The 12,180-nt window shown below is 34.7% G+C and overlaps 1 protein-coding gene across 2 annotated transcripts; it reads right to left on the bottom strand.

The window, feature by feature from the left end:
* Positions 1 to 1,476: 1,476 nt before the first annotated feature.
* FPGT (fucose-1-phosphate guanylyltransferase) lies at positions 1,477 to 8,810 on the bottom strand. 2 transcript variants are annotated; one of them, XM_007182923.2, is made up of 4 exons: positions 8,649 to 8,810; positions 7,144 to 7,311; positions 5,892 to 5,984; positions 1,477 to 3,807 (listed from the first exon to the last, which is right to left on the bottom strand). In XM_007182923.2, the coding sequence occupies exons 1-4, from the start codon at positions 8,728 to 8,730 to the stop codon at positions 2,351 to 2,353; spliced, it is 1,800 nt and encodes a 599-aa protein (XP_007182985.2). In that variant the 5' UTR covers positions 8,731 to 8,810; the 3' UTR covers positions 1,477 to 2,350. The 2 variants fall into 2 exon arrangements, with proteins under 2 accessions (XP_007182985.2, XP_007182986.2); XM_007182924.3 differs by lacking the exon at positions 8,649 to 8,810 and having other exon boundaries at positions 7,131 to 7,307.
* Between the last annotated feature and the right edge of the window lie 3,370 nt (positions 8,811 to 12,180).

Raw genomic sequence — 12,180 nt, 5'->3', positions numbered from 1 at the left:
TGTCTAAACATATTTTATAGGCACAAAGGATTCAAGTTAAACTAAGCAGCTAATGGTAGCTTGAATTATTTCTCCTGCACTAAGTGAATTTATAAAGGTAACTTTCAAGTATCTTTAAAAAGGTCTTTTCTTTATTAATAATAGTTATAGACATAGATGAAGACTTGTATTTCATTCAGCTAAACAACAAAAAGAGCACCTGAAATCCCTTAGACAATTTTGAACACATTAATATTTTTTTCCTTAGTTATTTCTATGTTAATTCTGCTAGACTACAAGTTTCTTAAATTCTGGGTCTCCAGGTTGCTCAAGTCCAAAGGGCATTATGGTGTATGTGAATGGCATGTGTAGCACACCAGTTACCAGCTGTGATAGCTATACATATATTTTGCAGCAGGCAAGTTTTGATTTTGGCTCTGTGCTAAATCTGGTAATCTTTATATAACATAGGTAGTATTGCTTAGCCTCAGAAGATGAGTGGATCATCACAGCTTGTGAGAATTGATTCTGGATTCATTCCATCAAATTTTTGTGATTTTCAGCAGCATATAACTTGGATTTTCAAAGCTTTATTTCCACTTAGTATGCATTAATGAACACTCTTTATTTCTGTTTTGTTTAGTTTGCAAGACAAATGCCCAAGGGAGATTAATATCAAAAGTTGCATTTTTTTCCATGCCCTCTTGGTCATTGTTAATTATTAACTCATCAGTAAGTTTACAGAATATATTTAGTTACAAATTGTAGCTGTCCTTCACAAACCTTGAAAGTATATGATTTAAGGGCTGTGATTTTACAAAATAAAAATGATAAATCAAGAGATAATGTCCAATTTATTACTTATTCATGCATGTGATTATCACATTGGTTGAGTTAGATACACTGCTGGTGGTACATGTGTGGTACTACACACCAAGTGATGCATATCAAGGAAAGAGACACTGCCAAATTCTTTGGAACAGATAACATTTCAAAGCAACTAGAATCCATACATTGTGCAGGAATATGATTAACGTGGTGACCACCAACTTGTCAGAAACCTCCCACTGATTTAAATAGAACTACATTCTAGAGACATGTGATTAAACTAAAGTAAAAGTGAAACAACTCTGTAAAGTAATAAAGCATCAGCATCCAACTTGTAGAAAAGGTATCTGGTGTCCACAGCTTGAAGGTAAATCCAGGCATCAGTGTGGTGGTGGCACTTGTAGAATATGCAGCTTTATCAATACCTTTGATAGCACAGAATATGGTACTAGATGGTATTAGAAGATAGCACATGGACATCAACCACTCTTGAGTTGAAAATTGCTTTAGAAAAGTTTGACTCTAGATGTGAAGCTTTAGAAAAGTCTTGACTGTATCTTAATATTTCACTTTTTTTGTTCCTCTACATGTATTTGCAAAAGGGTTAAATGACACAAATCTATATTTAAGTGCTTTAAAAAAAGATTTCCAATAAATAAAAACTTCAAGTAACAAGAAAAGCATTGCATATTTTATTGGTAGTGTTTTCTCTTTTTCAGTGGAACATAAAATAATGGTGATTCTTAATAACTGATGGTACCTTAGATCAATTAGATTAGAAATACAGCATTGAACTTTTAATGAGTGACAAACACATAACATCCTCTGAAATCTCTGCAAGTAAATCAGTAAATGCTAAACAATGGCTACCATATATCTTTATTTACTCCTTGGGAAGAAACTTGAAAAAATATATACATAAATATCATAACTGAGGGTTGCTGATAAGTCACATAGATTTTTATCATCAATTTCAGAATGGTTTGTATCTATTAATACTTATTTATTAATTCAGACTATCACAATATTTTAAGCATTCATTTAATTTGACTCTGTCAGCCATGGATTTGTTTCTGAAAAAGTACTTCTACAGTATTCCTACAGTGCTTTGAAGACCCTACAGTATGACATTTTTATTAGTTCATCAGAATAGGTCTAATGCACTTGAGAACTGCCAATGAACACTTAGAACTTCATTGGAACCAAAGCCCAAAAGAAGATGAAAAAATTCTGAAGGTATATTTAGAAAATTACCTTTAAAACAATTATAGTATTTTGTGAACAAAATAATGTTCCACAAGTCCATCTTTATAAAAGAAAAATTTAAATAGTAATAAATATAAAAAAATCACTTTTCTGAACTTACATCCTTAAACTATTCTTTCATCAAAAAATGGTTTATTTGTATTTTTATTATTAATTTTATGCTACAGCAATCATGTTAATATAATTTTCATTAATTCACTTCAATTAAAAAACAAGTCTACAGAAAACTCCTGCATCTGCAATCTTGCTCAATCAAGAAAGGCAGAGTATACACTATTTAAGATGTCTCTAAATCAGACTGTTTTCTATTCAAAGTAATTTCTAGAAAAATTTGCTCCCTATAAGTTATCATGTCTTCCACATCTTTGTAGAAAAGCATTTCTTCAATGGACAACAGCTTATATTTATTCAGGCTGAATGCAGACTTGTTCTGTACAGCATTTAACATCTTTAGGGATGTTGTAACTGAATCACTCAGAGAAGAACAAACTGGGAAAATACGAGCATTCCACAAACTCAAACATGTCTTGTTTCCAGAGAACAGTTCCTCTGTAACTTTGAGATTCCAAATGTCTAAGCATGACAGGAAACAGACTCCAAAGAATTGAAGTAACTTTATATCTGACAATGTTTTAACATTCTTTTTCAAGTTGTCTTGCACTCCACATGCCATAGTTGAATACTTTAAGTGTCTATTCATCTTCAAGCTTAAGGAACACACAAAAGAATGTGCAGACAGGACGGCTGTTGTTATGATATAAGAACCACTAATAATGCAATTTTCCCCAACTGAAACATCAGGCCCCAATCTGGAATACTCTACAACTGAGCCAGGTGCCACAGAACATCTTGAATCCAATATACTTTGAATGATGCAGGATTTGTTACTAGAGCATTCTGGTATTGCTGGAAAGATGCTAAAAGCTATGGACTGTAAGCCAAGCTCTGACTTCAAATTGCTATCAGAAGTAAAATGAAACAAATATTCTTCAGTTGTTCCAATGTGATAAAATTTGGAGTTATTAAGAACAACAACATTTAGTGATGTTCCTTGAAGAAGATGAAATATTCTCTGCCTCATGTCTACCAACTCCGACTCTTCTTTAGTAACATTTGATGTGTTTCTGGTATATTCCACAGTTGCTCCAGGTCCTAAAGCCTGCAGAAAGTCTCCATAGGCATCTATTTCACAGTTTAGTGTACCTATTTTTTCATAAAAAGCAAGTAACTTTTTTGCTGTTTTATGATCCATGTAAAATAGACTGTCTGTGTAGACATACTCAGGGTCTAATTTAAGAGAGGGTATGTAACCCTCAGCAAAGTTTTGTTGAAAAAAATTTCTAGGTCTACACACAGCATCAAACTGATACATCTTTTCTATGCTGGGCTTATGAAGGAAACGATGGCAACTTCTATACTCGAGGTCTCTATGTTCTAAATAGTTAAAAGGTTCTAAGACAAATACTCCATGTGTTGTACCTACAGTCAAACTAGAAGGATGAGCTAAAGCAGTAAAGCCAGGTTTGTCAAACCTAATATACTCAGATTCTCCAATACTATAAAGTTCAATATCATCTGCACAGGTAACCAGAATCCCAGGATTCATATGTGAGGGGAAATCAATGTACATGGCTAGTTTTAATTCCAACATCTGATAAATGGGGCTACCAAAAGGTAAAGCAGTGAAAATTTTCCCCAGAGCACTTGCGTTTGGAAGGCGTTGACTGTAGCCACCTATATAAAATTAAACAAAATAACTGTTTTAAAATGTTTATAAGATTGTTTATAAGATTTAAAAACCCAGGAGCATCAGTTACAACTCAAAATATCTCTAAAGATATTTAAAATATATAGTATATTACTGTATCCCAGGAAAGAATAATAAATTCCAGATTACAAATTCACAGAGCAATTCTGTAGAGATTTGCTATAATGCAGTTCTAGATTAGGAAAGAATTGTAATATGCTTTACAGATTATTAATTGTTCTAACTCAACTAGATAACAAGTAAAAAGGACAATGACCTAAAATATGACCTTATATCTACATTTTACACAATAAATTTCAACCATGTTTAAACGCCTACATTAAAAATCCACTTCATGGGGAAAAAAAATGTCACAAAAAACTAATATACATAATTATCTGTTAAAGAGTAATTTCCAGATGGAATGTTTTTCCTCAATTACATACACTTAAAGGAAGTAAAGGTGCATTTATTTAAAAGCATTTTACAATGTATATTTGTTTTTAATTTTAAAAGGCTTTTCCCTCTAAGATGAGCCTTATGACTTAATTCCTTTAAAAGTGTGTTCTCTTAAGTACATTAAATAGCTTACATCATTTTTACGTAACTAATTATAGTGAGAGGCATAATAGAGTCATACAAAAATGGGTTCAAATTCTGGTTCACCACTTTTTAATTGTTTATCTTTGGACTTAACACTAAATCAGCAGATGTAAATACTTGCTTTATCATGTTTTATGAGATCAACAATACATGTAAAGCACTTACTACACAGTACATCATTCAACCAACGAGAGCTAATACTTTCTTTTTCATTTTCCAAATACTAACCAACAGTAAAGTTCAGCATTGTAAGAATTACCTACTTTTAATTACACTTGATCCTTGAACAATAAGGGTTTGAACTCTACCAGTCCACTTATATGAGGATTTTTTTCAATAAATACTGTAAGACTATATGACCCGAGGTTAGTTGAATCCCTGATGAAAAACTGTGGATATGGAGAGTGGAACTGCCTACACAGAAGACCAACTATGAAGTTACATGCAGATATTAGACTGTGTGAGGGTCAGCACCACTCACAGATCAATGCCTTATTATATATTTTCAAGGATCAATTGTATTAATATATATTTCCTGGTGTCTAACTTAATTTTTACTAAATTAGTAATAATAATAATAATACTTGTTCTGGAATAAAACTGTAAATTTGAATTTTTCTTTTACTTTTTCAGTTAGTCTTAAAATCAGAACTTGGATGCTTTACTCGGTATCATCTTTAAAAAGAATCATTGTTCCGTATATGAATCCTAAAAAATAAAAAGTGCCTTGGTAACCATGTGGATGAGTGGCTCTAAAATATCTGTTCCTGAACTGGTACAAGTCCATGACAAAGTTTCGCCAGCCTCCAGTACATAGAGGAAAAATAACAGAGGTTTTTTTCATATAACCAAAATTTTCATACAACCAAATTTGTCCAATTTAAAAAATTATATTCTGAGATTACTTCTTTCCTACCTTTCTGTTCCCTTTTTTGGTGTGTGATTTTCCCTCTTTTATACCTTCTTGTCAACTCCATGTTCTGTCACCACCTTTTCTTTTTGTTTTTAAACTCCTAAGGATTATGGACTTTGGCCACCAGTAACTAGATAAAAATGTGTTAACAGAAGATTTTGTGTAAAGTCTGGTAATCACAGTACTAAACCAGCCTCTCCCCTACAGCAAGAATCCTTTCTAAAGCATTGTCAAGAAACGTTCATATTTTGATGAGTTCTATCTTAGGAAAATAATTTTCGATATGTATACCAAAAACAATACATGAAAAGTTGATGATTTATGTGATCTACAATTTTAAGGTTAAATTTTGTGAAAAATATTATGCTACCTACAACCTAAAAATATCAAGGAAAGCATAAAATATTTGTTTCCAAAGCAGAATAACTTCAAAGACAAGAGAAAAAAAAAAAAAAAAAGAAAGAGGGGATAGTATTAGTAAGGGAGAAAAAAGTCCCTTTGATATAAAAGGTAATATACTAAAAGACAATGTAAATTAGTACAGTGTAACATTACCAGAGTGAATTAATAGGATGGTAAAAGAATTCCATTCATCTCCATAAAGCTTTTCCAAACATCGAAGGGCACAAAGCGTAGATCCTCCATTTCCTTAAAAATAAAGTTAAAAAGCTCAATTTATTTCACAGGAAGTTACAAAAACCTTGCTATTACAGTAAATTTAGGTGTTATAACTTTGAGGATATGACCTTTGGCTACAATTAACCAGGCAGAGAGCAAGGGTACAGGCAAAAGAATCAAATTAAATACACATTTCCTAGCAATTAAATAATTAGTAATAAAACCCAGAGATGAGCCCTTGGTAATAAAAGTTGAGTTAATCTTCTCCTGAAAATAGTAGTAAAAAGAAAGAAATGATAAATTAAGCAATCTGCAACACTATAAGACTGTAAGTTTACACATTCACTTGGAGTTATGAACTGTAAAACCTATTAAAATAATTCTCCCATATGATCAAATATATGTGTTAGATTTACTTTCTAAAAAGTTTTTTAGAACCTGTTTTCCTAAAAAACATCTTAAATGTAACTTCCACTTACTAGTTACCATGGGCAAGTTATTTAACATTTTGTGCCTGAATCTCATTCAAACATGGGAATCAGAAAAGTACTGGCCACATATTTATGAGGATTAAAACACTGGCTAATTAGGACATGCCAGTATCAGATACAGATACCCTAACTCTGGTATCAACGAGCTTCAGCTTTAAGTATCACATGGAAAATGGCCCCCAGGAAAATAGCATGTATTTTTATTTGCAAGGTAAGGTCAAAAGGCAAAGTAGACAAACTGGTTTTTAAAAGTAAACATCTATAATTATGCCATTAGACTGTGCTCTTTCACATTCTGCAATGTGGTCCCAAGAGGCCAAATATTTATTTTTCCTGATTTGATCTCTTCATGTAAGTTTCTGAACAAACTGTGTAGTTTGGAGGGACCTTAAGAGCCCTACTGATAAGGTCCAAAAGAATATTCACCATCTGAGTAAATTTTATTAAAACTAATAAAAGTCTCTTTTAAGTAACATAACATTCTGGAAGATTTTCATGGTAAGTCCACAATGTGTAAAAACAGTTGCCATGCCTTTTATCTTTCTTAAAAAATAGTGAATTTACATAAAAATTTTAAAGTTTGTAAAGACTATAGGTGGTAAGACACACAGTTTATAAACTGTAAGCCACAGGAAAGCTTTTCTTCAATGATTATTCTGCCCACAATTTATGATATAAATCTGACCATAAATGTGTACCAATTTTGGCTCCAGCAGGATCAACAAAAACATGATATTGAACTCCAAGTGGTAACTCCTTTTTTTTCAGCTTTTCTGACAGCTGTTGCTTATAAGCAAGTTCCTGTTTATCATCAGCTGCTGTTATTGCAACAATGTCCCAGAATTCTCCAGCTGCCACAGGTTTGCCTATGTGGAAGAAGCAAGAAAGTGATAAATATTATCAGAATTCTCTAGCTGTTAAAGGTTTACCTATTTGGAAAGAAGGAAAAAAGAGGTAATAGTATTTCCAAAAATTTATCTTCTGCTTTTGAGAATTAGGGAATAATGAGTGGTCAGCTAGTAGGATTCAAAATAGTTCTAATGAGGATTGTTCACAAATTCTACTTTTTTTTTCCTTTTAGATTACTTGCTCCTTTTATGGTCTACAGTCCCATTTATTTAGATTTTCTGAGAGTTGTAATGTTTCTTGATTAAGAGAAGTACTTTTGACTTGCTAAAGATGAGCTCAATTCTTAAATAAAGAGAGGAGACAAAGGAATAAACTAATCTCCAGCTTTGAAAATCAATTTTCACATACAGTGACCACTTAATGTTTGTTGGCTAAGAAAGACTAAACCCAAGGACCCATTGCTACAATGTTGGTGTTCATAAATGTGGGCACTTTACTTTTTAATTGCCTTAAAATGAGCCATGCAAGTTTACAAAGGTTACTGGAGAATGACACCAAATTCTGGATAACAGAAAAGTTCCCAGCTCCCTGATGAACTCAATAAGAGACTGAACTTTTGGCTGACAGTTGGACGCTCTTCTTTATTGATAAACAAGACGAATAAGCGTTTTTATTAGTTAACAAATTCTAGTCAGCTAGAATCTAATAGTCCTGAACATTTTACTGTAATACAAGTATTATTTTCTGTATTTTTAAAGCAGTAACGTCAACAAAAATATGAACAATTAGATAGTTGTACAGGAAATGACAAGTGGCATAGTCCTTTAAAAAAACATTTTGACACAAAGTTACCCCTTTTAATTTTTAATCCATAATTCCACCGTGTTGTTTCGCTTTTCACTTAGTAAGCGTTCACATCATGGAACAAACTGGTGAAGTAGGTAGGGAGTGGAAGAAAGCTAAAATTGGATTTGTAAGAGTCAAATCACTATGCTTTAGATCTTCTAGATTTATTTAAAATAATTTTTGCTAATGAGCTAACCAAATAACTTGGATTTATAGCTTCACTAGTCAGGCTAATAATTGTCTGTCTTCTCATTCCTCCATATATATATATATATATATATACACGCAACTGGGAATAAACTTAAAGAAAGAAAGTAACAAGCATAACGTAAAGAAAGGAGAGTGACAGAAGAATAAAAAACTCAAGAGCAACATTAACTGCGCCTGGGCTAGCGTCCTAGGCCCGTAAGTGATTAGTAGAAGGAAGTGGTAGTCCAGCAAATATCCCAGCGCGTAAAGCGCCCTCCCTGTCCATTGCCGGGGAGAGCCAGGGTTCGTCCTTTGGTACCTCTAAGCTCTGCAAACCTCCGCAACCTTCGCTGGGTGGCTTCTCGCAAAGATACGCCTGGAAGGGCACTCGTGGCTGCCATAGCTCACTTTCCCCAACACCGCCGAGGACTTCCAGCTATCCCGCAGCCCAGCACCGCACGCATGCGCCCTGGGACGTAACCCGTTCTTTGGTCCGGTTTCGTCTCTGTCCCGCCCCCTACGTGCGTCACTCACGTAACTACGCCCCCGAAGCTCTTTGGTTTGCCTAAGGAAAACCGCGACGGGGTGAGCTCAGGGCTTTGCTCCGTTTCCCTAGCAACGGTCTCTGGAACGGATAAATGGCCACCTAGTGATTTGTCGGACTGTGCCGGGTCTGGGCCGCTTGTTCCCAACTCATAAAGCCTTGCGGCTCGGTAGACCCGGTGAGTGGTCCAGCTTGGGCGACGAAATTTCGAGGACTGACCCGCTTAAGGAGAAGTCCAAACTACAACCTAGCTTCTAGCTTTCTCTCAGAGGCTATTCGCCCTTTCTAACTCGTGGTTTGTTTTCGCCAGGGGCAGTTCCCAAGGACCTCTTGAGAGTTAATTCCTCCCCTTGGGTCGTTGTCTGAAGCCATCTCCCCCAACCCCAGGTCCAGAAACATACACAGTCTGAACTTTTAAAATCTGTACTCTCTTCAGGAAGCTTTGTGGCTTCTTTGCCCTTGCAGTTACTATAGAGTGAGCCTCTCCACACCTCTCAGTTTTGAGATCACTTAATAGGCTTTTGGAAGTTGTATAGAATTCTGCAATGAGGCCCTTAACGTTTGGGGCTTTTTGGCTGTTTCTCTTGGCAACCTTTTGTGTATGCAGATTAATCTAGAACTTTCAATAGCATTCCTGGGAATAAGTTGGCCTTATTGGATGTGTTTTTGGTAGGTATCGATAGATAAGTTTCTTCTCTTGTAAAACACCAAGTTTATGATGAGTTTTACAGATTCTTCTATTTATCTTTACACGTGAGAAAGCTATGAATGAGAGAGAATAGTGACTTAGGCTCTCACAATTAGTAAGTAGTAGAGAGAAGATTTAAGCAAGATATTTCAATCCCAAACTCCGACATCATTCTACCGCACCGTAGAGTTTAATTTAGTTGAGAAGCCTGTCTTCATTAAAGTTTCATCAGGAACATAGGCATTCAAGGCCTTACAAGTTCTTACCATGAACTTAACTTAGTTTTTCTTCTACAGAACTGACCCTGTTATTTAATTCTGTACTTAGAGAGAAAGAATTTGAGTGAAAAGGGAGATTACGCTCTCATAGTTTTATTGTTTAAAAGCTTTCTTTTTTGTTAATAAAAACAAAACATTCTTATTAAGAACATTTAGAAAATACAAAAGACTTAAGTGAGGTGAGAGTGAACAAAAGGGAAAGTAGCAAGAGAGAAAGTCAGATAACAATGGCTTAAATAAAGGATTTTTTTTTTTTTAACTGAGTGAAACAAAGCCATTGCAAGGTTTTTATGTGACTTCCATTATGTATAAAAGGAGCATTTCACGGAAATGTGAAAATAGACTCTAGCGGAGAACGGGGCAATAATAGAAGCAGGGAGACTTGTTTGGAGGCTACTGCAGCAAGACAGGTGAGAGTTGGTGAAGGCTTGGCCAGGATGGTAACAGTGGGGGTGATGAGAAGTTGGTTAGATTCTGGATATATGTTTGAAGGCATATTAATACAATTTGCTAAAGGAATGGCTGTGGAATGTGAAAGAAAGAGAGGAGTCAAGGATAATTGCTTGAAGGCTGGAGCGACCATCAGTTGAAATGGGAAAGGATATGGATGGGGAAGTAGGGACAGTTATTGGGGTAGTAGGGAGAGTCCAGAATTTGGTTTTGGATGCGGAATGTAAACAGATGTATATGTGTGCAGTGCATACGTAATGGGAGTTTGTATGTATATGTGTTTGCATTATACATGAGTCTGGAGTTTGCAAGACAGGTCTGGACTTAGAGATATAATCTTGGGAGTTGTCAGCATATAGATGGAGTTAATTTTTAAACTACAGAACTAGATGAGGTTCTAAGGAAAGAAAGGTCAATAGAGCCTATAAGCTGAGGGATTGTACATACTAATGAGGTAAACGCTGAAAAAGGTAACTAAATAAGAAAACTTCAGAAATGATAACTGTGAGGGGACTAAAACAGGGTGATGTGATAGACTCTATAACAGAGTGTTAAATGTATGTTAGAGCATTTCTTGGACCTGGGAAGAATGGCCATAGAAATGGATGCTACTTTTTTGTTGATACGATTATATTACTCACATAAAATGTGCTGGATGTAAATATACTATATCAGCTCTGTTTTTTGTCCTGTCTTTTCTGGTTTCTTCAAATTTTCACTAATATTAATTTTTAAATAAAAAATGAAAAAATTGTATACTATGTGAGTGGGAGTAAATCTCTGGCAGTTGACTGTAGTGGGTAAAAAAAGTCAAGGGATTTTATCTAAGTTTAGGTTTTATGTAATCAGACAGTGTGATAATGGTTGTTTAAAAAGTCATAAGCTACAATGACCAGAATAAAATATGTCAATATAGGTCAATAGTAAACCCATTATTCTGTATAGAATGGAAATGATGTGTTTGATCTTGAATTCCACATTTCAAAAGGGACATCAAAATCATAACAAATATGATTTAAAATAAAGATTTCAAAGATTTGTTGATTAAAAAAAAAGGGGGACATCAGACAAACCAAACTATAATAAGTTGAAAAAAGATGTTCTTTGGAGGCATTTGGGCTTTTTTTTTTTCTATTGGAGGAGAGTATCTGAAGAAGTGGCATGAAAAGAAGTGAGATAGACTTTTTAAGAACTTTACCGAGGTATACTTTACATATCATTAACCTATTGTAAGTGAGCAGTTTAATGATTTTTAGGAAATGTACTGAGTTGTGCAACCGTGATCACAAGCTAGGTATAGAGCATTTCCATCACCCCAGTAAGATGCCTTGTGCTTATCTACAATTAATGCCTGTTAGGTTATTTTTATTGCTATAGGCATGGATATGACTGTTGTGTGAAAGTTGTAGAGAAGCATGTTAAATTTTTTCTTCTCCTTTATAAAAAGAAGCTTAAGCCAAATGGAGCAGGTCCTTGATTACGGACCATGGAGCTCAGGTACATGGCTTGGCCAGTTCATGCTGGGGCTCTCATCTTTTCCTTTACTTGTGCATCATCTCTGTTTAACCAGTCTTCCTCCTCTTACTCTTCCTGATGTGAAGTGTAAAGCAAAAATCTCTTTTTTACTGTTTCCTTTCTTTGAATTTAATTACTCAGCTAGCCTGGTCTCAGACTATTTCTTCACTGATTTTTCCCACTGTAGCCTATTGAAGGAACCCTCACCACCTTTCTCGAGGGCAAAGGAAAACTTTTTTCCCCTAAACTTCTATTTTACTTTCTCTCTTAGTTTTCTTAAAGACTTTATTTTCAGAGCAGATTTAGGTTCACAGCAAAATTGAGAAGAAGATACAGAGGTTTCCAGTATACCCTCATAGATACCCACACATGCATA

Source organism: Balaenoptera acutorostrata, chromosome 1 (genome assembly GCF_949987535.1).
Source record: "Balaenoptera acutorostrata chromosome 1, mBalAcu1.1, whole genome shotgun sequence".
Taxonomy (NCBI): Eukaryota; Metazoa; Chordata; class Mammalia; order Artiodactyla; family Balaenopteridae; genus Balaenoptera; species Balaenoptera acutorostrata.
The sequence above is the reverse complement of the archived record's forward strand: the minus strand, read 5'-3'. Positions and strand labels throughout refer to the sequence as shown.

Excerpts from the sequence above, each read along its gene's own strand:
- FPGT (XM_007182923.2), bottom strand. The coding sequence starts at position 8,730 with ATGGCAGCCACGAGTGCCCTTCCAGGCGTATCTTTGCGAGAAGCCACC. Across the intron at positions 5,985-7,143 it reads TCCTGCTGGAGCCAAAATTG|GAAATGGAGGATCTACGCTT; the intron begins GTACACATTTAT and ends TTTATTTTTAAG. Across the intron at positions 3,808-5,891 it reads CATCCTATTAATTCACTCTG|GTGGCTACAGTCAACGCCTT; the intron begins GTAATGTTACAC and ends AATTTTATATAG.